The sequence below is a fragment of the Corvus cornix genome, chromosome 1A, assembly GCF_000738735.6.
Source record: "Corvus cornix cornix isolate S_Up_H32 chromosome 1A, ASM73873v5, whole genome shotgun sequence".
Lineage (NCBI taxonomy): Eukaryota > Metazoa > Chordata > Aves > Passeriformes > Corvidae > Corvus > Corvus cornix.
The window spans coordinates 3,406,224-3,432,560 of NC_047057.1; the positions used below are offsets into that span (position 1 = coordinate 3,406,224).

The 26,337-nt window shown below is 45.0% G+C and overlaps 1 protein-coding gene across 3 annotated transcripts in view; it reads right to left on the bottom strand.

The window, feature by feature from the left end:
- Positions 1–26,337, bottom strand: part of SFMBT2 (Scm like with four mbt domains 2) — a 105,606-nt gene that overhangs the window by 18,845 nt on the left and 60,424 nt on the right. For all 3 annotated transcript variants that reach the window (XM_010407815.4, XM_010407814.4, XM_039570858.1), the window contains 9 exons: positions 21,977–22,078; positions 21,190–21,337; positions 15,693–15,775; positions 12,375–12,501; positions 8,100–8,213; positions 6,762–6,804; positions 6,095–6,165; positions 4,835–4,974; positions 434–543 (listed from right to left, as the gene is read on the bottom strand). In XM_010407815.4, coding sequence (XP_010406117.1) covers positions 434–543; positions 4,835–4,974; positions 6,095–6,165; positions 6,762–6,804; positions 8,100–8,213; positions 12,375–12,501; positions 15,693–15,775; positions 21,190–21,337; positions 21,977–22,078 — 938 coding nt within the window. The remainder of the gene's footprint in view (positions 1–433; positions 544–4,834; positions 4,975–6,094; positions 6,166–6,761; positions 6,805–8,099; positions 8,214–12,374; positions 12,502–15,692; positions 15,776–21,189; positions 21,338–21,976; positions 22,079–26,337) is intronic.

Consider the following 26,337-nt stretch of genomic DNA (forward strand, 5'->3'; position numbering starts at 1 on the left):
CCTGCTAAAAAATGTGTCCCTGCTGATTTGCTTGAACTTTTTTGGGTGCCATTCATTCTCACCAGTTTTTTCTGCATTAGCCTGACAGGCTCTAATTTAAAAGCAGCAATACTCCTCCATTTAGAAAGCCAGGAATTGAGTTCATTCAGTAATAGCCAAGCTTATAAGAACAGCTTATCATAAAACTCAGGACTCCACTTCATCAAAAACTGGATGGCTGCTTGGAGAAAGACAATAGGAACGAACCGTTCAGGTGAACATTTCATTTCTGAAGTTGCTATGGAATGAGGCAAATAATTCAATGAAGCAAAATGATAATTAGAAAAGTAAAACACTCACAAAAGAAAAAAACCCTTTTCTTATCTTTTTTTTTTCCCTAGTCAGTTCCCTTTCTGAAACCTCCCAAATAAAAGAACACACATTGACGACTTACTTTGCTTTTAGTGTTTCCTCCTGGAAATTCCACTGAGGGTCTTCCACAAGCTGCAGTTCTCGTAAAACACTCCCTGGCTTATAAGCTGCATTGATCACCATGCTGAGAACCTATGGGGAGACAAAACCAACAACAATGATGGGTTTAAAAGCAGTCCTTAACCACACTGAATATGGTCCCAGGTGCTGCACAGGCAGGAGCAGCTTGTAGGTGCCTGTTTCTGTCCTGGTTGCACAGGGTAAGTGCTGGATGCAATTAGGAGAGGCCCCGGAATGGATCACTGCTGCCATATTATAGATAACACCTGTGTCTGATAAGGTAACTGCATTAAATGCTGCTGTTTAACCCCAAAAATCTGCTAACCTGTAATTTTGTCTTTGTGACAGACCCTCTCACCCAAAGCAGATTCCATTCGCTGCATCCACCACAGATCCATTTAATAAAAAAGTGAAAACAGAAACAGTTCTGAAGGCACAGCCAGGTTCAGTGCCATGTGCACCATCCCACAGTGAACACTGAAGGGGAAATTCACACATTTGAGGTCATGTTCATAAACCTGAGTGCTGTGTGCCTTGACTGTATTAACAGAATAGTAATGAAGTCTCCACAAAAAGAGTTTGCAGGAGGTGTGCCTGGAACCCAGTGTGTGTCCACTCCACACAACAGAACACGTGTGCCAATCCTTTTAATCCAAAGTCCCTGAGAATAAAAATGATTCCTGTTATTGGCTCGGGAAATCCAAGCTTTAATAGCCTACACTTGGCATAGGGAGATAAACACAAGGAAAACAAATCTCTTAACAGCACCAGACCGTGTGTTTGAACACTCTGCATTGTATGCACATGAATGACCCCACAGTGAGTCTGGATTGCTTTTCATCTAATTTAGCTCTTTACCTAATGCCTGTTCTTAATTCCTTGGGGGCCTGCAAATGATTTCAGTATGATGAACATTAAGTTTATCCAGCACCCATGAACGCAGTTCATCAGAAATGGAATAATAATTAGGTCATACTGCAGTGACCAATGTGTTTATGTTTGTTTGGTTGGTTTTTTCTGGGCTGGCTTCCCCCCGCCCCCCCAAAATCCAGCAACCTGAGGATTTGCTAGCATTTTGAAAACCCTACAGGATTAATCATTTTCAGGCAAGGGCTTCACTTAATGCTGCAGAGTACTCTGTAAAATGGCATTAGTTGGAGTTGCTTGGATAGGTTATTTACTAGAAGCAAAATTTAATTTATCATTGGGCCCTTGGAAACATTACTCAAACCACTCTTCAAGAAAGTCTAATTAGAGACACCAAACACTGACAGAGGGCAGATTTAGACTGGATACGAGGAAGAAGTTCTTGGCTGTGAGCGTGCTGAGGCCCTGGCACAGGTTGCCCAGAGAAGCTGTGGCTGCCCCATCCCTGGAAGTGTCCAAGGCCAGGTTGGGCAGGGCTTGGAGCAGCCTGGGATACTGGAAGGCATCCCATGGCAGAGGGTGGCACTGGATGATCTTTAAGGTCCCTTCCAACTCAAACCATTTTAAAATGCTATTTAAAGTGAGTGAGTCCTTCCTGTTGCTCACCCACATCTTCTCTTGCCTGTCCCTCCCCACACAAACTGAGGGACATTGGCCTCTAACAGAGAGTCTCTGACACCTGATGTCAGGAAGCCAGAAGTGGGTTTTCAAAAACATCAAGTGCCTTCAGAGCTACCACACTCATTCACAACACATCAGGTGCCTTGATCAACAAATCCAGGGAGTTATTTAACCTCTGTGCAGGAGTTTGTTGGCAAAGCTCTCAAGCACACCTAACCCACCCCACATGCTGGTGGGATAGCCAGGGGCAGAAAGCATCTTGCTGACCAATTTCCACCAACAGTGCTGTCCTGCCCCTTCACCAGCATGATAGTGCTTTTATGAGTTGTCAGAATAGCTGGGAAACGAGCAAGAAAAGAAAACCCAACCCTGCAATACCAGCGGCCCTGTCTGGGCATTTTCCCAGACACCTAATCAACTCCAGCCCTACACAGGCACCCACAGTGCCAGGACTTTTCTCAAAGCTGGCTTGTCACCAGCAGAACTCTGTAAACTTCTAAACTCAGTTCAAAAAGAGAGAGTTTTGTAAGAACAATTATTTCCCTTTCAGGGAAGGAAAAAGAAAATCAAAACCTCTGGCTTTTACTCTTCTTGTATCTCAAATGAGTCACTAGGTTTGGCATTTTACCCTGCAGCAAAGGTCCATCATCACAGTAACAGTGCTACCTTCCAGCAACAGTATCACTTCATATTACAATCTATTAAATGCAAACAAACAGATTTTTGGAAAAAATTAACTGTGATTTAAACAAAACCAGTGAAGAAACCTGGACCACTTTCCAACTTTCTCTGGAGATGGAAAATGACATCAACCATCTCAGACCAGTCTAATTTCCTTTGCCTGGAGTGTGACCAGTCTGAGATTTTAGTGGTTTAATTTCAGCTCTCTCTATCAGGAATGGTTTGGGTACAGCCACCTGTGCCTTGGAGCAGAGAGGCGGCGGGATTAGGTTTTATTTTGGTACTGCTGAACTTTGGATTTTCAGAGCTGAGTGAGTTGGAGTCACACCAGCGAACACGATCACGCAGCACCACCAAAACCCTCTGCCCAACCTCACAAGCACCTCATATTCATAAAGTTCTCCATGTCATGTATTTTCATGTGCACAGGGGCTCTTTTCTGAGTATATCTGGTGTGCCTGATGCCACTGGGCAGTTCAGCACTTTTCTTCCCATCACAGCTCTTTAATGTTCACACACTTCCCATCTCCATCCCCCTTTAAATGGTCTCGACCCTCAGTGAAGTTTTCGTAGAAGATATCACTGACAATGCACAGCTAAAACTATAATCACACCTCTTTTCTCCTGTTCAAGACCTCAGTGATCAGCATTCTTATGAGGAGAAACTCAATTTCCCTCCTCTTTCTCAGAGATAATCCCACATCTCCTACCTAACAAGAGATGCTAAATCCCAGGGTAGCCTCAAGGCAGGGCAGTAAACTTAATTTTTTTTTTTTTTTAACTTGGAGAACTGATGTGTCTGTGGGATAGAGAGAGTAGAGCATTAAGAGTTACTTGGGATTCTTTCATTAGATGATCAAGGATCTAAAAGGCATCTTTTGTCACAGTACATTCTCTTTTTAAATAGAGAAAGAGAAAAGTGTCTTAAAAATAGTAAGAGCAGTAAGCAATGAGGCTAATTAATCTTTACAGCATATTTCTCTAAGATGTGGTGGGTTATAGATCATCTGGAGTCTTAAGAAGACACCTTGTTTTATTTCACAATGCCACTGAGGAGTCCTTGGCATATATGAAGAACTGTTAGTAAGTGCTTCTTAGATATTCTGACCCCAGAACTAAATCTAAAGCTGACAATGTATTTATTTTAATTTAACTTCAAGCCAGCCCTTACTATACAGAATAGCTACCTTACAGTCACCACTTTTCAGCCCAGGTGCAATGGCTGGATGGCAATAGCTGCTGTCCCACTGTATCTGGCTCCAGGTGTCAACCTGTTTTCCAACAAAATACCTCAGAAATGAGACAAACTTTGCAGCTGATGTCAAACCACAGGCATTGCCACCTCACTTGCCTCTTACAGTGAAAGAAACCACAATAAGCCTGTGGTCCCAGCAGAAAACTTGTGCTGGCACTGGGAATAAGGAACAGATAGGCTGTAAAAATAAGCTTGGCACTAAACAGCACAAGAGTTACTTGTTACTCACCTGAGACTTTGGGATTCAAGAGTACACACACAGGATGATGCTTCACTGCATCAGTGGTGGAGGTAAGGACAAGGCCTTGGGCGCAAAGGGCTGAGGAGCATCAGGAACTTCAGTTGTGCTGCATTTTTTCACCCCCATCCTGCCCATGGTTCTCCAAGCTGCTGGCACCTCTCTCATCTCACCAGGAATCAGGTGCACCTCCCCTATAGCATCACCCTGAATGTCTTCTCTTTACCCTTTCCACAACTTGGAACTGGTTCCCACGGCCAGAACGAGCTTGAGTTTATGGCCACAAGAAGCTTGAATTTTTTCTGCCAAGTAACACTTCCCAATGCTGGGCCCTTGCCATTGTCCTGCTCCTTGGGAAGTTGTTTACGTCTCCAAAACAAGATGCCCACGTCTCCATGACACGGCTAGTTGCTCCTATGTTGATGGCAACCCACACAAAAGTTGCTCCCAACCAAAAGAACTCCCCATGTTTCAGAACCACCAAAACCCACAAAGCACAAACCTGCTCCCTCTTCCCAACTTGCAGTTTTGCCTTGTGGAAACCACTCCAGGACAAATTTAGGTGCATTGTTTGCAAATTCTGGGTCTGGCATGACCCATACTTCCCTCTGAAATCCCCCCAAAAGAGAGCTGGGCCATACCTCCTTGAGGACCAGCACACACTTGCCAGGCCCCACAGACTGAGGTAGCTCTGCGATCCTGCCTTTGTTTAAATATGGACCTGAGAAGCAGCGGTGGTTGATGTAGAGCTGGGGGCAGCAGTATCTCCCATTGATGGTGCCTGCAAGAAGAAAGCAGCAGTGATGTGCCTGTAGCACTTTTGTAGCATAAATCAAGGGTGCTTCCTCCCCCTAGATGTGGGAGGAAGGGGAGGAGAATAAAGGAGGCACAAACTTCTACCCTGGGATAGAGGGGAGGGAAGCCCCTGCTACTCAAATCTGTTCAGCATGGGAAAAGTGAGTGTTTTTAAGAGTGACTGATTTGGCTGCACACCCTACAGAAAGGAGGACAGGGAATGGATTTCATCCATGTCATGAGACAGGCCTCTTCCAGAACTCACACTGCAGGTGGACATAAGTGACTCACTGCAACCTGCCAGAAAGGGATGTACGAGCTGAGTCTCAAAGACAGGCAATCAGCTCAGGGAGAACATTCTCTCAGTAGAGAGCCCTAGAAACCTCTCTTCAGCTCTTGTCCAACCCAGCAAGCACTGCAGTGCCATTCCCTGACCCGACATGGGTCTGCAGAGCAGTTTTCCTTGTCTAGGCTAATTACTCTGGGCTCCTTTATAGCCCATGGAGAGAAACAGGAATTTCTAGATGTGATTCACATGCTTTCAAAGTGGTTATCCACTTTTTTTGGTTATCATACCCAAAAAGACCCTGATTCTCCCCATCCTACTGTAACGGGGTGTTGGCTGCAATGCCAACATTTATCCCACAGCCTGCTGAAATAAAGAGTGTGAAATCCTGTCCCTGGTGCTGGGTTTACGCCATTAATTGGATGAATATTGCACTCAGAACCTCCTGCCATTGCTAAAGGGGAGAGAAATCTGCCTTAAACAGAAGCAGCAGCCACACCACACAGTCCTGAGGAGGGATCCATCAGGTCCTGCTGTACCCAATTTCATGGGTGTCAATTAACAACCTGCACCCACCTCCACCAGAGAGATTCACCAGCCTTAATATCATTACCTGAAATGGGCAAGCTCTGGGAGAACTGATAGCCCCAGCAAGACACATGGAGGACCAGACCCTCACCTGCTGTACATCAGGTGGGTTCACTCCACTTTACACCCCCTGAGGATGTGGTTCCATCTCCCCAGCACTATGAAACTCACTGCCTTTTTGGGGTCCTCCCCTTCCATACAGGACATGGGTCTTTGAAGTAAAGATCTTTACCTGTCGTGTCTGGCTGAGGAACCGGGCAGAGGTCATGAGGTATTTTCTCAACAGGCACTGAGGATGGTAACCTGTTTAAAGAGCAATTGAGTGCATTTAATAGTGTATCTGGTGTTCTTAATAGTGTCAGACAGGACAAAGGGCCAGAACCTGCCCTCAGGCTAGACTAAGAGATACACCAGCAACAGCCTGGGATGAGGAATGGAGATACCTCCAACACAATTCCACTTCCATGTGGTTTATCACAGACCAGGGTATTGCAGATGAAGAACCCAGATCCACCCCTTCTCCAAAAATACACTCTGATGTGTCAGCTTTAGACCTCCAGGCTTCAACTATTCTCACTTAAGTCCCTTAAATTCAAGTTTCTACAAACTGCAAGGGCTAGACAGGGAAAATGCCCTCCTGGTACATGTCCATCTTCCCTAAGCATCCCTTGCTGGCCATCAGACAGGGGCTGTGGAGCCCCAACCAGCAAAAAATTGCTGTTTCAGAGACCTTCTAATATGCTAACAAATATTTCAAAGAATCCTCTTGCTGACTGTGCTGCAGTATCTGGGCAGTAGTTACCAAGCCACACAGCTGCTGTGTATTATCCCCACTGGAAGACCTGATGCATTCCTGTAGAAATACCACCTTAAATAACAAAAAAAAAACCCCAACTTACTGTTCTTCTGGTTGCACAACTGCAATTCTTCTCTTCCTTCGCACTGCAAAAATGAAGCAAGGAAGAAAAAAATAGTGTTTTACCCTTCTGTCCTATAAAGTACACCCAGAATGCATAAAAAGCTGTGTAAATGCACTGACTATAAAACGACTTCGAACACAATGAAATGGTACTTAATTACTATCACCATCTTTTCTTGGTATTTTTTAAGTAAGTCACTACATCATTAAAACCTACTTTAAGGATGTAATAATACATTTAATCTTTCCTCTGGAATGCTAATATTGTGTTTTATGGGATCACCATAAAAGAAAAAAAATGAAAATAAAAACACAAATATTTTTCCATACAGAAACACATATGGATAAGATTACATTTTACAAGCATGATTACCTCCAGTATAATTTATCCCCAGCTATAAATTGTGATAAGGCTGCATAATGTTGCCATAGCAGTATTCTCCTAAATTAGGCTCTGGCTGCCTGATTTTTAACTTAAGCATATTTAACTCTTCGAAAGGGCTGACACATTTTAAAATTCGCCTTTCGGATGTTAATTAATACAAACAGTGAGGCCAGTTTTTCACCTCATGGCTTGATATTGGATATGTTGGAACAGGAGAACACCACCAAGCCACTGAGCTCTCATGAACTGCCTTCAAATGCAAATAGAAAGGGAAGAAATTTGTCTTAATATGCACTGGAGGCAGGACAAAACACTGTGGGCTTAATTGTGCTGCGAGGGGATTTGAATTGAACGCTAGGAAAATCTCTGAGCTGGCAAGGGCAGTGAAATAAAGGACAGATACCCTGGGAAAGGGCAGAAACCCCATCACAGAATGGCAGCAATTATTTCTCCATTTAGATGGAGCAGATCCTGTTTTGGAAAGGGGCACATGGATGGCCTCTGTATGTCCATTCCACCTCATATTTTATGGGTTTTTTTTCCAATTTGAGGTCTTTGTCCCTAATCCACTCAGCTGCCTGAGTGAACTTGGCTCAAAGCAACAAAACCTGGTTTCCCTCTGACAACCCCACTGATCAACAATTCCTCTGCAAACCCGCAACTCACCCTGCAATCCCAAACCATGGAACAGCCTTTCCCAGCAGAGACAATCCCATTTTTGGAGGGGCCGATCACAGAGACAAATACAAACTGCATAATTCCAGTCTGGTCACTAATTAGATTTATTACCATTTATCGCAGTACACTTCCAGCCTGGTTATTGGTCTACTGGGTAGGCTGATAGTGTCAAAAATGGCATCACAGATTTAAGGCAGAAACCCTGATATTTCCACTGATGTAACATCTGCACTGCTCAGGTCTCCTTGTACTTACAAACAGCTTTGTGTGGTGGGGTGAGGTTATAAGCATTTGCTTCACACCAACCAACAGGGAAAATGTCCATAGACTCCACATCAACAATGTACTCTGGAGAGGGCATCTGTGAACCTATAAACACAAATTTATAATGAGATTTAGGCATGGGAACACCAAGCTCAGAGCCATCCAAGCACCCATGCAAAGCCCAGGGAAGCGAATGATGGAGCGTGTAAAAATAAATCCGCTTCCCTGCATCAAAATCAGGCACCATTTCATCTTCAGTTTTGCACAGACAGCAAGGATGGGGCTGCTGCATTTACAGTGCCATGTGGCCCAGAGGAAAACCCCACAAGAGCACTTTGAGGGTGTGCAGTGAAGCAGCCAAAAGTCAGGGAGGTTAAACAGACATGACCTCTCTCAACAAGATGGCCTGACTGACCCTCGGATTTTTTGTGAAGTTGCATAAGTGAGTCAGAAGGACTTGCTGGGTGCTTGCTCTTAATGGTAAGAGAGTATATTTAGGTTTTCACAGGGTGGTAGCTAATGTGAGAGAGAGGTTTTTATGCCCCAGTGCTTCCCTGGAGCTTTTTTGCACAGCTCTGCCCTTGAGTCCCATTTTTTAAGGGTGAGAGTTGGCCCCTCTTCTGTCCAGAAGTGCCCTAAATACTCCTAGGGTTCCTCACATGAAACAACAGCTGATCACGCAACAGGAGAGAAGCAGTATAAAAACCCCAAATGGGGCACATGTACCATGGTCTCTGGCACAATGCTGACTCCAAAACTTCACCTGAAGTGTCTATTTAAAGCAAGTACCTTCCAATTTGGTCATTACACCTCCTTTAGAAGACAATCTCCTGTCTTCATTTATGTGGGTCCCATTCATAGAACCAAAGAAATATTTAGGTTGGAAAAAACCTCCAAGAGCATCAAGCCCAACCATTAACCAAGCACTGCCAAGCCCACCACTAACCCATGTCTCTCAGCACCACATCTACATGTTTTTTGAACACTTTCAGGGCCAGTTGTTCCACCACTACCCTGGGCAGTTCCAGTGCTTGAACACCCCTTCAGTGAAGAAATTTTTCCTGTTTTTTTTTTTTCCTAATTTACCTGATTTCCACCCAAAATCCAATAAAAATATTACTGCTGGATTTGAGTTGTTTCAAAAACAACTCTGTGTCCTGAGTCAATGCACCATTTAACTACTCCAAGTTCAACTGCACTGGCACAGCTGGGCCAGCAACTTCACCTCCTCCTCCCATCAATTCCACCCCAGGACAGGCAGCTCCAACACCAGCAGGAGGTGATCTCCTAACAAAAGGGACCAAGGGATCAGCAGCTTCCCCTGCATCACCCTTGCCTTGGCATCTGTTACAACATCTTTGCCTCCTGCTTGAGGCAGCAAGTGTTTGACTGCGCACAGCCAGATGACTACAGGGAGCTTCCCACTAATGAATGTTCATCAAGGGCTTGTGGTGTAATTGAAACAGTAATTGAACTTTGTGATGGGAACAGCACCGAGGCTGAGGTGCAGCATTTGGATCAGTAATAAACCTGCTGCTCTGAGAGTGTGCGGCTGCATGAAAAACCCAAAGGAGGCAGGGAAATAGGTGCTGGTGATCACAGTGCTGGAGAAAATAATCTAAAAAACGCAATCATGATGTCTGTGTAGATTCATGGGTGTCTTGATGGCGTTTCTCTGAGCCCTGCATTGTGGTCACGCACTATACATTGACAATACAGTGTCTTTTTCACTGGGATATGGGGAAGGGAAGAGGACAGGATGAAGGCATATGGGGAATACAAGATTTCAGCAGCTGAAATTCTCTGCAAAACCATTTCCCTCCACAAGATAATACCACGTGGTCACTGCTCAGTTTGAATGTAATGAAAGCTGCACTCTCCAGTGGGGAAAACATTTTCACCTGACAGCACAAATCCAGGCCAGGAGCTGATGTGAGAACAGTGGATTCAGTGGCCAGACACACACACCGTGAGCAAACCTTGGATCAAGCCCTAAAAAGAGTAAGAAATCAACACAGACCCCACTGAAATGTCACCAGGTCTGGGAATACCCATTACTTCATTACTGTAATGGTGCTAGTCTCACAAAACAGACTTAATTATATCAGAGGTCTTCTCCAACCTTAATGATTCTACAGTTCTAAATTATTATAATAAAGTAAGCAAATCAAATGTACTTTCCTGCTTGCAAGCAACAATAAATGTGACATGAAGGGTCTTTTCCAACCAAAATGGTTCTATGAACATTCTGGTTCCCAAGTTTACAGCTGCAGCCACCCTGAGGAGCAAGAAAGCACCACAATGCCCGTTCTCCTGCAACACTTCTATTCCTCTTGTAAGACCCTGGCACTGCACCCTCTGGCAATTGATAACCCTGCTTTCCACTCCCAACATCTCACTGCTTCCTTTGGCCTCACTCAAATGAGTGGAAAACAGCTTTTTTGAGACTCATTAGTTTCATTTGTTGCGTTTTATGCTGCTCTCTTCTCAGAGCCATTAGTGTCCATGGGAATTGGGAGGTTAAAGGGAAAATAAGAAGACTGGAAACAGGGTGAGGAAAATGCCTGTGTCCAGCTATGAATCTTACAGGATGGGCAGAACAGAGCAGCGACTCTAGAAAACTGTAGAAGGGGAAATTTCAGGAAGCCCCCCTGGGGAAGCGATTAACCAAAGGGCTTTCCTCAAATTCCTGGGCTGTGCAGGGAGCGTGCATTATTACTTGTATAAATTCAAACCAGAAAGCTTCAAGCTCTAAAATCTAAAATGAACCAGTAAAAATTAACAATGCAGATGATGAGTAATAAAGTAGCAGAAAGCGCAGAGCATCCCATCAGTCCTGAGCTTCTCCTCCACCACGGGGGAACAGCACTGCTGCTCATTAAACGCTCACCCTCGAGTTTAGGGTTTTGCTACTGTACAAAGTGTGATTTATCACACAATGTTCCCTCATGTCTAACTCTGCCCTGCTTAACTCCTGTGTTCCTGGTTTATGGCTGCAGCCCAGGTTGTCAAACTGGGAAACTGGGAGGGCAACAATGAAAGCTTCAGAGGTGCCCATGATAAATGACGGGACTCGAGGTGTTCAGCGAGGGGCTCCTGTGGTAGCTGGGGAGCCTTGCTGCTTCCAGAATATAAATAATCAGTTAGAAACAACATTGTATTAATGGAGTCAAAAAAACCCATGCCACACTTCAAGCCACATTTATTTTACAACTCTGCAAGCAGGCGTGTTTTGGTTGTGGGTTTTTTTTTTTTTAATGCCTGCTTTTAGCATAACACTGTGCATACTGTAGTGATGTATTCCTACAGCAGCAAAATTTTTATGCCCCAGTCTTTTGCATCTTTTGCAGTCTTTTGCATCTTTTCTGTTTACTACAGATCATTCCATTTCTGGTATTGAGATATAAACCAAGCTTAAAGCATCTATATATCAGAACTCAAAAGAAAGGAGATGCACACAGGGTGTCTTTATGCTAAGTTGTAAAAAGACGTCCTTTAAGAAATTAAAAAGTAAAAGGCAGGGAGAAAGAGATGAGAGAAGGAAGCAAGATGGGAGTGTGTTGCCCTCTTCCTGCATCTATCCACGTCTTTGGCATATACAAGTGAAGGTACCTGATCATTTAAGAAAAGAAGTTGCCAAAATGGGTCAGATTCCTTGCCCAGATGGGGGTAAATTCAACAACAGCCTTAGTGAGAATGGAATTTCAAATGAGTGTTGATTCCAGCTCTTATAAAAAAATATTTGCCCTGTGTCCAGACCAGGCTGCAGATGAGCTGTTGCTACGTTGAGCTAGAAGGCAAACAATTATCTTAGAGAAAAAAAACAAAACCTGCCATTGCACACAGCTCTACCAAAAACGAACACTCAGGAGGAACTATGATACTCGGGGTTACCTGGCAGTGTTTTCACCAACTTTAAGGGCTTTGATTGGAGACCTCTCCTCTTGTACAAATTGTCAGGTTGGGAATTGCTGTGGAAGTCTCAGCTGCACAAGTGAGGCAAACTTCCACTCCCAGGATGAAGGTGTATCATGATGGCAGGGAGGAGGTTGTTATCATGGTGATAAAGACCTTGTGGATGGGAGGGTGGAAGAGCTTGCAGCTCCCCCAGAGAAAGAGCAGGGAAATGTAATTCCTCACGACACATTATTGGTCAATGTGTATAAAACTGAAAAGCTGGAGAGAGCAATTTTGTGCAGAGGATGAAGGACAAAATTAAGAGAGTCAGTGAAGCAGACAAACACAAGCAGCCTTTAGAGCACGTACCTTCCAGGTGCAGCCACATCAACCGGCCTTTCACCGAGGTGATGGAAGCCACACAAATCTCTGCAGGGTTCCTGGGGTTCACCGCCTCCAGCTTCATGTTCTTGGTGAAGCCACGGCTGAAGGACGTCTGAAAGAGTCAAGAGCCAATGCTGAAACACAGCAGTGCAGCACAACTCCAACCAGACTGTCTGCTGGGAAGCATAAATTGAGCATGGTTTGCTTTCCACTGGAAGGGCAGGATACCCTGAAGAATGCAAAGGCATCCCGAGGCAAATCAGAGCTGGGCTGGTGCAGCCCATGGTGAGGCAGCTGTGTCCCCACAGCACACGGTGGTCCACAGGGGAGAAGAGATCCACCTGCAGCCCCTGGAGGACCCCATGCCAGAGCAGATGGGTACCCAAAAGAGGCTGGGGCTCTCTGGGAAGTCTGTGCTGGAGCAGGCTCCTGGCAGGGACCTGTGGACTTGTGGAGAGAGGAGCCCATGCCACCCACATGAAAAATCAGTTACGACAACAAATCAATGATGCAATGCATGTCATGTTCTACTCCTATCCCTAACTCTTAGGAGACTGGGAGGAAGTTGTTCCACATCAGCTCCAAGCATGTTTGAATGCTTGCCAGTGATGCATTTGCTGTTAATGTGATATTACCCAGAGGGTTCCCAGAACTCCTGTGCTTAAGCATCTCTCACCTTGCTAGGAGAAACCTTATAAAGCAAAAAACCATCTTGCCTGAGACCAGAGAAACCTCTTCATATATTCAGTCACCCAAGCTGACTGAAGCTGAAGAAATTTGAGTAACCTTCTCTTCATGGAGTTTTCATGGATGGGCCCCTGAGCAACCCCATCTAGTGGGTGGAAGCAGTGCCCATGGGATGGGGGGATTGGAACTAGACAGTCTTCAATGTCCGTTCCAACCCAAACCATCCTGTGATTCCATTTTCAGTTCAATGAACAAGGCTTCCAGGTACATGAGGTCATTGGCTGGAGTGTAGATGGATCCAGTTGTGCTCACTGCCACTGTTCCTTCCAGTGTCCCCTACTGTCACTTATGCTCAGTCCCTTCCCAGTTATCTCCCCCAGCACCATCCCTGAAAACTCACTAATGCAATACCTGTGGCCATGCCAGGGCTTTCCCTTCCTTGGATTTTCCTCCCCTCTGTCCCACCTGCTCTGCATCTCTCTGCACACAGTAGAAAGGTTTACCCCTCTGGGATGGGATTTTTTGCTAACAATAATTGGGATGGGTAATAACTGTCACTGACTCAAAATGACACCAACCTCTCATCCTATGTGAGAAACTGGAAGCCAGGCTCAAATTCAACCCTTCTCCTGTTAGTGCAACACCAAGGGCCATGGGCACTTCACTTTGAACAGCCATTGAGAGCTCTTTTATAGACTAAAACCTCGTGGCTTTGGTCTCTTTCCCATCCAAGAACATGCTGCTACTCTCACACAGTTTGGACTGCCTCAAGCCTTGCTCAGCACGCAGATCAGCTTCACCCTGTAAAAGCTGCTAATGGCCAGGGCTGCAGGAATGCAGGCTGAGTTTGTTTAAATGCCTTTTATGTTCCCTAACAAGGAAACGCCATTTATCATCACCCCAGCTCCTTTCATTGCAATTCGGTGCTGGAGGCTCATTTGTACAGAATCAATGGCAAAACAGTTAGGTGGAGTTTATTTTACTAAGCATTTGGGCACGTCAATCCATTTCATAACTGCCTCTCCTTGTTAAAAATCCCTCCCGGGAAAACAGCTACAGCACCTTCACTGCCAGCACCACGTCTGTCTGCACGAGGTGGGAGATGAAAAAAGCTTCCATCAAAGAGCCCCTCACAGCCACAAATCAAGGGGACCAACCAGCCAGGAGGCTGCACAAGTGACAACAGAGCAGTTCCCTCTGCAAAGAATCGTGTTATTAAGAGTGAAAGAGTAACAGACACATGCTCATCTGGTGAATGTTTCCTTAAAAAAAAGAAAAAAAGGATAAAGAAAGTGCTCAGACCTGACTTAATCTTAGAGGATGTTATGCAGAGACTTTTCTCAAGGCTGCCAGTGCTGAGAGAACAGATCCATTACGTGGCAACATGAAGAGAGATGTAAAGAAAAGGCAGGGGTGCTTGCAGGACACAAGAAATGCAAAAATAGCCCCACTGTACTGGTGTTAGGCAGCACTGCCCCACTACCCTCAGCACTGCTGGAAATCTTTGCCTGAAGTTCCTTCAGGAAGAGGGTTCTGCGTAGGACAGCACAACAAATGGGGCAAAGAAATCCTTACTCTGGTTTGACTCCCAGGTCAAACCAGAGTAACTCTGTTCATGACTCTCTTCATGGTACAGGTCTTCTAAGTTCATCAAGAAAAAAAATCACCAATTCACCATCAAAGCTTCCAAGCCAGGCTGCCCCAGGCAGATGAGGGAGGCCATGGAAAACCGCAGCTGGTGTCTGTCTCCATTCTGTTTTCCATGAACACCCCATCCCTCAGTCCTGTGACCTCTGAGTACAGTGAAAAGCTGTACAATTCCTACAGATACCTGCCTGTACATCATTCACACCACCACTTTATTTTACAAAGCCTTCTGTGCTCATTTTAGGTACACTAGTAACATTTAGGTACCACCATCAGGAACATTTTCAGTTACAGACAGGATCTTAACCTCCATCAGTTGATGGGCACATGAAGAAGAGCACCAGGTTACTGGAAGAGGCAGAAGGCTACATCTGCCTTTCCCCAAGTGATGAATACCTGTCAGATCAAGCCACACAGGACTGTCATTGCCATAAAACAGCCGGCAAAAGATTATTTCAAAAGCTGTGAATCTTAATGGCATCCATCACTCTCACATCACTGTTGCTGCATCAAGGAAGGACATGAACTGTCCCAAAGACCAAAGCATCCGTGAGGGTTAATCACTTCTCTCACACATTTTCAACACACATTTAGCTTAAAATACATGTGGTTTGGTTAAATGTATGCCCCCTGGGATACAGAGAAAACACCCAAAATGTGAAAACGAGCGAATGGTACTACGCAATTTCTTTACCTAGATTATTTTTAGTAGCACTCGAATTACTTGCAATAACCAGCTGAGATCCTTTTTGTGCTGTACACAACCAGATAGGGGATGAAGAGCAGGATAATTACAGATAAAGGCAAGACTAAAACAAGCTTTTTCTCTTTTAGGGCTGGAGACCTGGAACATTCCTCCAGTTTCCTTCCTAAGGCAGCCTGGGGGAACCTCCCAAAGTCTTGCAGCAGCTTTTCTGTGCAAGCTGTTTTGTTTCACATGGATGGACTGGAGCAAAAGGAAGAACTTACATTTCTAAAGCACAGGTGAGGTGCTGCCTCGGCTCCACACTGCTTCTGGTAGTCTGCCCAGTCAAAGTCCTGACCAGAGTAACCTGCAGGGGGACAAAACAAAAAGAGCCATCAGCCACCACTCCACACCACAGAGGACAAAATGTGCCCCAAGCAGATGAACATCTGTGTTTCAGCATCTCATCCTGCCTCAGTGACCTGTGCAGTGTCAGCTTGTACACTGTGAGAGACAATGGCTTCTCTAGCCTCCACTCACAAACCTCCTGCATTTCACTGCCAAGTCTCCACTAAAAAGTAGTAAGACATAATTATTTTCCTTATTTTCCCTTTTCTGTTAGCATCTCTCAACTTTTAATAAACCCATAACTAATGAGAAGTGCCACTGTCCCAAATTTCCACATGGGGCTAGTCACGGACTTCTTTCTTCTCCTTTCAGATGTCCAAAAGATGGGTCTGGACATGGGTTATTTGCTGGTCCCTCAGGAGGGGACAGGGAGAGGATCAGCACAATCAGAAGCTGATCCATCCTCTCTTTCAAAGCAGGAGATAAATTCTCCTCTCTTCATTGATATACCCTCCCTGACTCCCCAGCAGCTCAGGGTGTGTGAGCTGAACCCCATCACAGTAAAAATGTTACAGAAATCTGGAGCAGAGCTGGAAAATGAGCACAGATCTCCCAGTCTCAGCAAGCAGATGATCCCTTCAGCCTCTGCTTCAAGGTAAAATAAAGGGATTCATTAACTTGAGCATCTCTCAAGGAGTCGCATCACAGAAAGACAAATCAGATCTCTGTGCACCCACTATTCTTACTTGGCTATTTAGGCAATAAATTCTTCGGACAGAAATGGGTTTTTAAATTTGCTTTTTGGGGCCTTTTCTGCCTGTGTCTTAGTCTCTATTTTTTACAGGGCTTGGAAACAGTGAGTGCTAATCCTGTCCAGGGGCCTCTGGATATTCTAATGACATTACTGCAGAACTACTCTCACTGGAAAGTTTCAAGAGTCACCCAAAGGCCAAAATCTCCCCTCAATCTCCCTTCCCTGCATCTCAGCCCAGCCTCATTTCAGAGAACATCCCTAAATGCCTTTTGCATTGATAGTCAAAAAGGGACACTCAAGATCAAATGTGAATGAATCATTCATGACAATGAAAATTGTGACTTTTTTTATGGGCAAGGACTGGAATACCAAGTGTAATCCCCTATCAGTCTGCCAGATCCCAAAAACAAGTAGGTAAATTTTTTGAAAACAACGTGCCAAGCATCCTGCTAAGATCCAAGTATCTGGGATAAGATGATTTCTAATCCTAGTAATTGCATTCATGACAAACAAATTACCGAGATAAAGCCTTGAGCTAAGATGCCTGTTTCTGTGGGGCATTAAAGTGCACAATAACTAAAAAACTAAACAGGCACAAGGAAGAAAAAAAAAAAGAGCAGTTACTTATAAAGAATGTTCTTTTTTCATACAAAACAATATCCTTGCACTGTTTTTTAACAATTTCTTCAACAGTATTTTCTTCACACTTCTTCTCCATCTCTTTTTTTATCTCCAATTTAAACCCCTCATGGATGGGTTTTGCATCTCCATTTTAAGCTACACAGATCTTGGCAGAGCGGATGGAAAAGGCACATTAAAGAGGTTTCAGTGAGGTATTAAAACTTGACTGTGTTGTCGCCACACAACCACCTGTTGGCTTGGTCCTGCACCACTGGATTCACTGGAAGACCTTTCTCTTTAGGCTTCAGCAGGAATGGAACCTGGAGGGCAGCTGGAGAATTTAAAATAACTCACTGCTGCAGCACAAGGTGGATTCTAAGAAGGGGAACACCCAGGAACTGATTTCAAACAAGCTTTGACCTGTATGTGGCCTTTTCACGGCAAGGCTGCACCTCCAGGGCTGCGTCCCGTTCTGGGCCTTCACGGCCAGAGAGACCTTGAGGGGCTGGAGCGTGTCCAGGGCAGGGAATGGAGCTGGGGAAGGGGCTGGAGCCCCAGGAGCAGCTGAGGGAGCTGGGAAAGGGGCTCAGCCTGGAGCAAAGGAGGCTCCGGGGGGACCTTGTGGCTCTGCACAAGTCCCTGACAGGAGAGGGCAGCCGGGGGAAGTTGGGCTCTGCTCCCAGGGAACAGGGACAGGAGGAGAGGAAATGGCACTAAGCTGCTCTAGGGGAGGGCCAGGTTGGATATCAGGAAGAATTTCCTCACTGAAAGGGTTGTCAGGCACTGGAATGAGCTGCCCAGGGAAGTGGTGGAGTCCCCAACCCCTGGAGGTGGTCAAGAAACAACTGGACGTGGCACTCAGCGCTCTGGTCTGGGTGACCAGGTGGGATCAGTCAAAGTTTGGCCTCTATGACCCTACACGACTGGAGGCCTTTTCCAGCCTTACAGATTCCCTGATTCTGTGATCCTGCTCTCAGCTGCCTCCCTCAGCACATGGGGAGGTACCAGGTACCCAGTGCCTCCATCAGCACACGGCACTCACACCCTGCCAGCCCAAGTGACAACACTGAGAGCTGCGTTCACACAACTCAGCTGCCGCTCCTCAAACATGCAACACCTTTCACTGTGTTTGCCATCTCAGCTCTGGGCATGGAAGAGCCCAGCAGCCTAATCAGGAGCAAATATAACAATACAAACGTACTGGAGGTTTTGGAAGTGGCATTTCCTTAGTAAGCTTTACTGCTAGGAGCATTATCAAAATGTTTTTTCCCCACTTAATAGCTCATAAAACAATGGTTGTTACTCTAAAAGGAAGTGGTCTATAAATCCAGCTCTAATAAATATAAACAGAGCTTGTTCAATGTTTATACAGCAGCAGTTAATGGGTATTCATTTCTGGCACTGTACAGGAAAATACTGCTCTCTATTTCGAGTAGCAAATATTTGCACCTCCTGTTCATGACCCATTTACTCTTTGTTTGGCTTCAATAAAGCCCTGATAGGCAAAAAGGCAAGAGAATGGATATCAGACAAATAAAAGACTCTGAACTCCAATACCCCAACCTGGCACATTGTTCTCATGAAATAAAATCAGTAATTTTACAATCAGAAAACCTCCTTGTAAACCGTAAATCAACCAAAAAACCCAAGCCCAGAAAACAGCAAAGAAATTCTTTCCACAAAAAGAAAAGGTACTCCTTCCATTGCCACCCTTTTCATCGTGGGAGCTTCCTGCCTTTCAACAGGGAGAGACACCTGGGCAACGCTAAACAGAATTTCAGAATCATTTAGGTTGGAAAAGACCTCTAAGATCATCAAGTCCAGTCACTAACACAGCACTGTCAAGGCCACCACTAAGCCATGTCCCCAGGTGCTACACCTACATGTTTTTGGAATATTTCCAGGACTGGTGATTCCACCCTCCCCTGTTCCAATGCTTAACAACCCTTTTTGTGAACAAGTATTGTCAACTTCCTCTCCATTAGGAGTGATGTTGGTGGGGAAATGTGTGACCCCTGGGGCAGCAGGAGCAAGAAGCAGCAATTCCTTACACTCCAGGGCAGGCAGAGCTGTCCAGGGTGGGAATGGTGGGATTTCCTCCTCGGCAGACCTGCTCATCGGCAGCCAGCTCACACCACAACCTTCCTCACTTCCACAGCACTGCTGCCCTCTCAGATCAGACCTGGTCATATTTTTTTACCCAAAGCTGCTATTATTCTGCTCAGAGAAGTCTAGCACCTCCAGAAGGGGTTTGGATGCTTTTCACTTTCCCTCTGCTTTCTTTTTTTTTTCGTGGTTTATGGGGTTTTGTTGTGTTTAGTTTGTGTTTGTTTTATTCTCAAATAACTCATTCTAATACCTGATTGCATTTGAGTAACTCAAAAAACTTTTTCTGCCCATAGAAAAGGTTTCTAAGGTGATAAAATTCAGTTTGGACATGCAGCCCTCGTACAAAGTATAAAAATACAGCAACATATAGAATGCATCTATCTGCCACTGGCTTTATGCCTTTTTAATAGCTTCCCCCCAGGATTTCTGATCTCACAGCAGAAAGCAAATTTTATTTTCACCAGGGGAATAAGGAGAGGCTTTCTACACTTTCTCAGGTGCCCAGGTGGATCCCAATAACCAGGCATCACACCAGCTCACAGAATCACAGAACGGTTTGGGTTGGAAGGAGCCTTAGAAGGTCACCCAGTTCCACCCCTTGCCAAGAGCAGGGATCCCTTTCACTGGACCAGGTAACTGCCTGTCCAAGTTGAAAAATATTCCCATGACAGATATTTCAGATATGTCTTAAAATGCTGGCATCTAAAAGAGAGTTCACACACACTTGACCCATAAAACACCACCTCAGACAGGCTTTGTATCAGCATGGATTGGAAATTTTTAGGCCGTGACCCCATCAAGAGAAATGTCTGGCCTATGGTCTCCTTCAGTTAATTATCCTGCCTGGGGCAAGCTGCACGTGAATTTGCGTGGAAAAACCCTAAAATATTCTATATACTTTCATTTTTAGCAAATTTTCTGGCCAGCGTCAGTGAGTGCTTACACAGGCATTATCATTACACCTGGGTTTCAGCAGGAGAGAGCTAAAGCCCCAGAGAGCAGATTTATTTCAGCAGAGCAATCATGGATGCACTGCATGCAGCTGCACGCACAGGGCTCCAGGACTTTGGTGGGAATTTCAAATTACACGTGCTGAAGAAGCACTCTGGACATACATAAGAGGATTCTGAATCTGGTAGGGAATAACCCTTCCCTTCCCTGGGTTTGGCACCATCACGCTTTTTCCAAAATGAAGACAAATGTTCATACACAAAACTTAGCTTGATTTTTTTTTTTTTTTTTGAGGCATTTCTTTCTTCCAAGCAACAACAATTTTTGGCATCAGAGCACTGGCATCCTGGCCAGCTTCAAAAACCTGAAATTCCAGGGAACCAACGCATTTTGCAAGCGAATAAATATTGCTAGGGCACCACAGGTGGTTGCCTGAAGTCAGGAGTAATTATCTGCACTGCTACAAAGTTGGGGAATAGCAGGGCTGGAAGCTGTTTCTCCTGGCCCTGACCTGAACACTGCTTCCAATGTGCCCTGGGATTTGTTGAGACAGCCAAGGAAATCCCTCCCCACTCCTGGGCAGGCAGCTGTTTATAGCTCAAACACTCAGATTTAGGAGCTTTGCTTGGCCTCGGTGTTGCACCAAGGTGGATGCTATAGGGTTTGCCTCTACAATAACAGGACCTTTTAATGCTCCTTTTGCTCTCTACACACACAACGAATTGCTAGGATTCATTCCACAGGAATGCACGAGGATTTGGTACCGCCTGAATCAGACTTCAAAGCACAGGGACATCAATCCACCAGCAACACAGGTTTGCTGACATGTTCATGGGCTGGTAGGAGCCAGAACAGCCCCAGTAACTCCAGAAAACTACTCTGGCTTGAGATACTTCAGCTGATGCTCTGCAGCAACCACCAGCACAGTTTTAAAGGCAATAATAACAAGCAAACTTCCTTCAGAGTAAACCCAAAAATCACTGAGAAGGAATACAGACCCTTGGGAGGTGTGAGATTGACTCCGTTTTTAAGGCACCACTGTATTGGCAAGATTCCCAAGGAATCCGCATGGCAAAGCATCGAGATGTTGCTGGGTTCAGGTCTCAAGTCATCAATGGTCACTTGTAAATAATGATTGTTAAAAACCTGAGGGGTGAAAAAGAAGAGAACCAAAATCACGAGTTAGATTTGCTACAACAAAAGGTAACCTGGAAAGCTGAAAGAGCCAAACTGGGGACCAAACTACTGAAAATACCCTGCTCCCAACTAAACCTTTTCATCAAAGTGTTTCTACCAAAGAGATCAAACCCTGAGTTTTAGAGACGGGTGAAATGGAGCAATGGAAAGCGCTGAGGGTCAGGGTCCCACAGCTGAGCAGGGACTGGAGATGATCCTGGAGACCCCAGAGTCTTCCTCTCTCATCTTTTTGAGAACATGGATTAAATATCCAGCTACCACTGTCATTCAGCTGTTTTATTTCCAAAGGTTTCCCAGATGTGCAGGGAAAATACATATAGAGGGACAGGAGACAAACAAGGGATCCACTTTTTTTGCACACAAGGGTACATGAACATGCTCATCCCCATTGGTTTTAAGTGCACAGAGTCAGCTGGTGATGCTTGTGGGAAAGAAAGAATTAGTTGGGAACATCCATGGATTTTAAACCTATTGCTTAACGTGTTCTCCAGCCACTTAAGTACCACTCGTGTTTTTTTCTAAACATGGTGGAAATCAGGAAGGGTTTCCCAGTCAGGCTCTTTTCACCCCTCCTTGCTGAGCACTCACCTTGGTCACTGATGCAGGACAGATATGAAAGGGCTCCCTCATATTCACTGCCTCCAGCTTCATCCCCACAGTGAAGAAGTGGTTTCTCAAATCAGCATGGTCCTGTGGGAAGAGGAACACATGGTGACACCAAGAAGGAACCAATACATCTGAAAACCTATTTGGAAGGCATCCACGTGTGTTTTGTCACTTAGCTGGTCCTACGTTCTCTTCATGCCAACCCAATCACAGAAAGCAAGGGGACAACCTCTCTCCTAGAGGACACATCTACAGCACCAAGCCCATCGTATCTAAAGCACAGGGTATGTCCATCTCAGCAGCAGCATCCAACCAGAACTTGGGTCCACAAGGAGATTGTGCTCACCAAAATGAGGACCTGGCTGAGAAATGGCTGCTTGACAATCTCCCATGGGCAAAGCCTCTCTAGCTCTGACACTCTCTGGGAGCAGCTGAGAGTCCAGAGGTGCCAAGACTCAAACTGAAGCCCCCCAGGGTAATGCACAACATGGATGCCAACAGCTCAGCATGGCCCTTATTTACCCTGATGGATGTCCAGCACCTGCAGGGCACCAAAATAAGCACCTGGGCTGGTCTCCAAGATGGAAGATGGAAAGGTTTTTTTTCCAAATACCTGGAAATGGACTAAGGCTCAGACCCAAAATGTGGGCAATAAGAGCACATGCTGATGGGAAAACAGGCAGCTGTGTGCAAGTACATGCCCAACAAAACACTTCTACCTGGCACCAAAAACCCAGCTGCACCCACAGGCTAAATGCAGAGGGTTCCCCACAGCACCTCTGGGGATGGCAGCAGGATGCTGTCCTGAAATTCAGAATCAACCCAGATTCAACTCCCTGCTTTGCCACCAGTTTAGTGTTTAACACCCAGTTACTCCATCCCTTGTGGCCCCTATCTAACAGTCATACAAGCTGCCACCCTAATTCCAGGGTAATGACTGCATTTTGTGTTCATTCAATAAAAATGTCCCACAGTATTTCTAAACCACTGGTGTATTAGCCAATACAAGCATAAAGAGAGATGATGTTATATTTAGCACACGCTCACAGACTACTCCAAAATACATGCAGAAAGCATGCTATCTAATAAGTGGTTAGCAACAACAATCCCATCTACATTCATTGCTACACGTGGTATTCTTGTTCTAAAATGATTTTCTATTGATCCAGAGTTGTGTGTCATTGTGCTTTCTTTTCCCAAGAACTGTCTGCACTTGTAAGGGCTTAACAACTTCTATTCTGGGATCTTACATTCCAACTGCTGCTAGAGATAAGGATTTTTACAAGCTCCAGCCACAGCTAAATGAATGGTTGTTTTCATCTTACCCACCTGCAGTGTTACAGAACCCTTTCTGGTGAGAACCAAAAAGCAGTAAAAACAAAAAAAAAACCAAACAAAAAACTGTAATGGATTTAGTCTCATAGCAGAAGAAAATACTGATGAGGAAACTGAGGAACATTTAACAATAATGGCCCAGAGCCCAAGGAACTAATGCCTGAGGAAGGAGCAGACAGCCAGGAGTTTGAGCATCCTTTTCACAAGAGCATGCAATGATAGGGTGAGGAGGAATGGTTTTAACCTGAAAAAAGGCAGATTTAGATCAGATATTAGGAAGAAATTCTTTACTGTGAGGATAGTGAGTCACTGGAACAGGCTGCCCAGAGAAGTTGTGGATGTCCATCCCTGGAAGTGTTCAAGGCCAGCAACCTGGGATAGTGGGAGGTGCCCCTGTCTGTGGCAAGGGAGTGGAACAAGATGAGCTTTAAGGTCCTATCAAAAACTGCCACCTTTAATACTGAAAAGGCTTCAGAGGGAAAAGATGATGGCTGAAAAAATCCAACCTCACCAGCACTGAACTTCAAACTCCTAAAGGCAAAAAAAGCATCTGGACTGCAGGGCTGCCTCCTCCTCCTCCCTGAGCATCCACATCCCGAGTCTCTTAATATATGAGGTGAGGTTGTAAAGAAAAGGCAACTTTGCAAAATGTGCATCTGGAATCAGCATCTCCCCAAAAACGTTCCATGATTCAGCTCACGCTCGGATCCAGCCTCAATATGTAATAAGCCAAGAACCACCAAAGTACTTAATCATGTTTATCTTTAAACATGCAAGTAGTTTAATCAACTTTTAAAGTGATTTGTTGATTAGGACCAAAATATATTGACACCAAACCATACTGCTTCTCCTTTTTATCTGAATCATTTTCTTTGGTGTTTCTCCTTCTATTTGCTTTGGCTTTTTTACAAAGGGGAAAAGTAATCAGATAGGGGGAAAAATGCACTAATAATATTTAAAGCTATTTTACTTCAAAAGCACTCTGTACCTTGGGATCAAATCTCCCTTGTCATTCGACATAGCAAGTAAATATTTTCCCCATTAAATCAGTCGCAAGAGTGAACTCACGGGGGAGTTCACAGGATCTCAAGTACATCTCCCTTTTGAGGGTCAAAATCCTCTTTGAAGCAGGAACATGCATTTCTTTGGAGAAATGCTGTGGAAGTAAAAACCCTGTCTGTGTTAAATGTCATTTTTGAGATGGAAAAGCTTTCATGGCGAAAAAGCCTTTGTATCGCACCTCTCTGGAAAATGGTCAGGGTCTGGATATTTGATCTGTCTCGTATACTGACTAAAGAGAATCATCAAAATTTACCAAAGCAGCTCTATATTTTTGCAGCCACAAAAGGAAAGAAAAAAGATTCCTGATGCCGTTCTCCGGTTCCAGTGCTGGAGCTGCCTCAGCCAGCAGGGAATTACTTAGGATTTGGCATATGCTCCTCTTCAAAACTCCAATTAATTTACATAATTTCTAAGAATAGGTTCCAGAGAAGTGATGGCAAAGCTTTTAATTAGTATTAGACTCAAAGTGATACACTGGATAATGAACTGCTCTCTCTTCCCTTTATTCACATTGACAGGAACGACGCCTGTTTAATAAAAGCAGCTACAGGGAAAGGACTGGAGGGGTGAGACTTTCTCCTGGTCCCCGCTGGGCTCTGCAGCTGAACAAAAGAAATGCCTGAAATGATTATGGGTGGCAGAATTCAACCCTTTGCTGCTACTTCACAGCATTCAATGCCACCAGTGAGGATTTCACCAGCCATTATTTTTCAGCAACTTCTCCAAGTGACTTTCAATTTTCTTTGAAATGGAGCTCAACAGGCAGAATAGTTTTGACTAGCTGGAGCATTTTATAGCCCCATGCATCGTGAGCCTTTACTCCTACTGGCAGTCAGTGCTTCCCAGGAGCAGCCTCACTGACCACACAGAAGTTTGGGCTGGATATTAGGAAAAATTTCTACACTGAATGTCAGGCACTGGGAGAGGGTGCCCAGGGAAGTCACCATCTCTGGAGGGATTTAAAAGTTGAGTACATGTGGCACTTGGGGACATGGTGGGCTTGGCAGTGCTGGGTTAATAGTTGGACTCAATCTTGGAGGTGTTTTCCAACCTGAGTGAGTCAACGATTCTGTGATTATATAATTCATACCAATAGACTGCCTGTCCTGGGGTTCACAAGCCCTGAGGGGGCAATGGAAACACCCTCTGGCTGCTGAGGAGCAGCCAAATAAACTGGGTTGACAATCAGCAAGGATGCAGGAGAGTCCCTTAGAGCAGTGTGAAAAATGATGCCACAAAACATTCAACAAATTAACGTGGCATGGGCAGCACAGCTGCTCACTCCAAGGGTCACAATCTCTAACATGATGGATTACAGCTCACGGGTAATGAGTGGAGCACTGCAAAACCCCTCAATGAACGTCTGTCACTCACAGTCCAAACCCACTGGCAAAAGCCAGATCTGTCACAGCTCTCACTATAATCCCCAAAAAGCAATTAAACTCAGTCCCACGCTCACAGCTTTAGAGCAGGGTGTATTTGCAAATGCACAGGCTGTGACTCTCTGGGCCACCTGAAAGACAGCCCTGCTTTGATACACATCTGCACCATCATTTCCATCTTCACATGGCTTGTGCTTCTGTAATTTTTCTGCAAAAAATACTGATGAGCTTTGCAACAGCTCAGTGTACCCAGCATCGCACGCAGGGCTAGGAACTGCTATGTCTGGAGGTCAAGTAACAAGTCAGGAACAGTGCTGGGAGGAGAAACAGGCTCCAAATTCCCAACCCTCTTCTTTAGGGTCTGAGATAGCCACACAGCTTTCTGCTTCTCAGCTGAGAAACTACCACCAGTAGTGCAGGTTTCAGAAATGCCAGGTGACATGGCAGCCTAAATGTCACTCCAAAAGAGATCCACAGATTTAGAAAAGCGTTCCAACTCTTAAAAGATGTGAGTAAGCCTTAGGGAAGTGAAGTACCTGTACGGGTGACTTAAGCTTAAGTCCT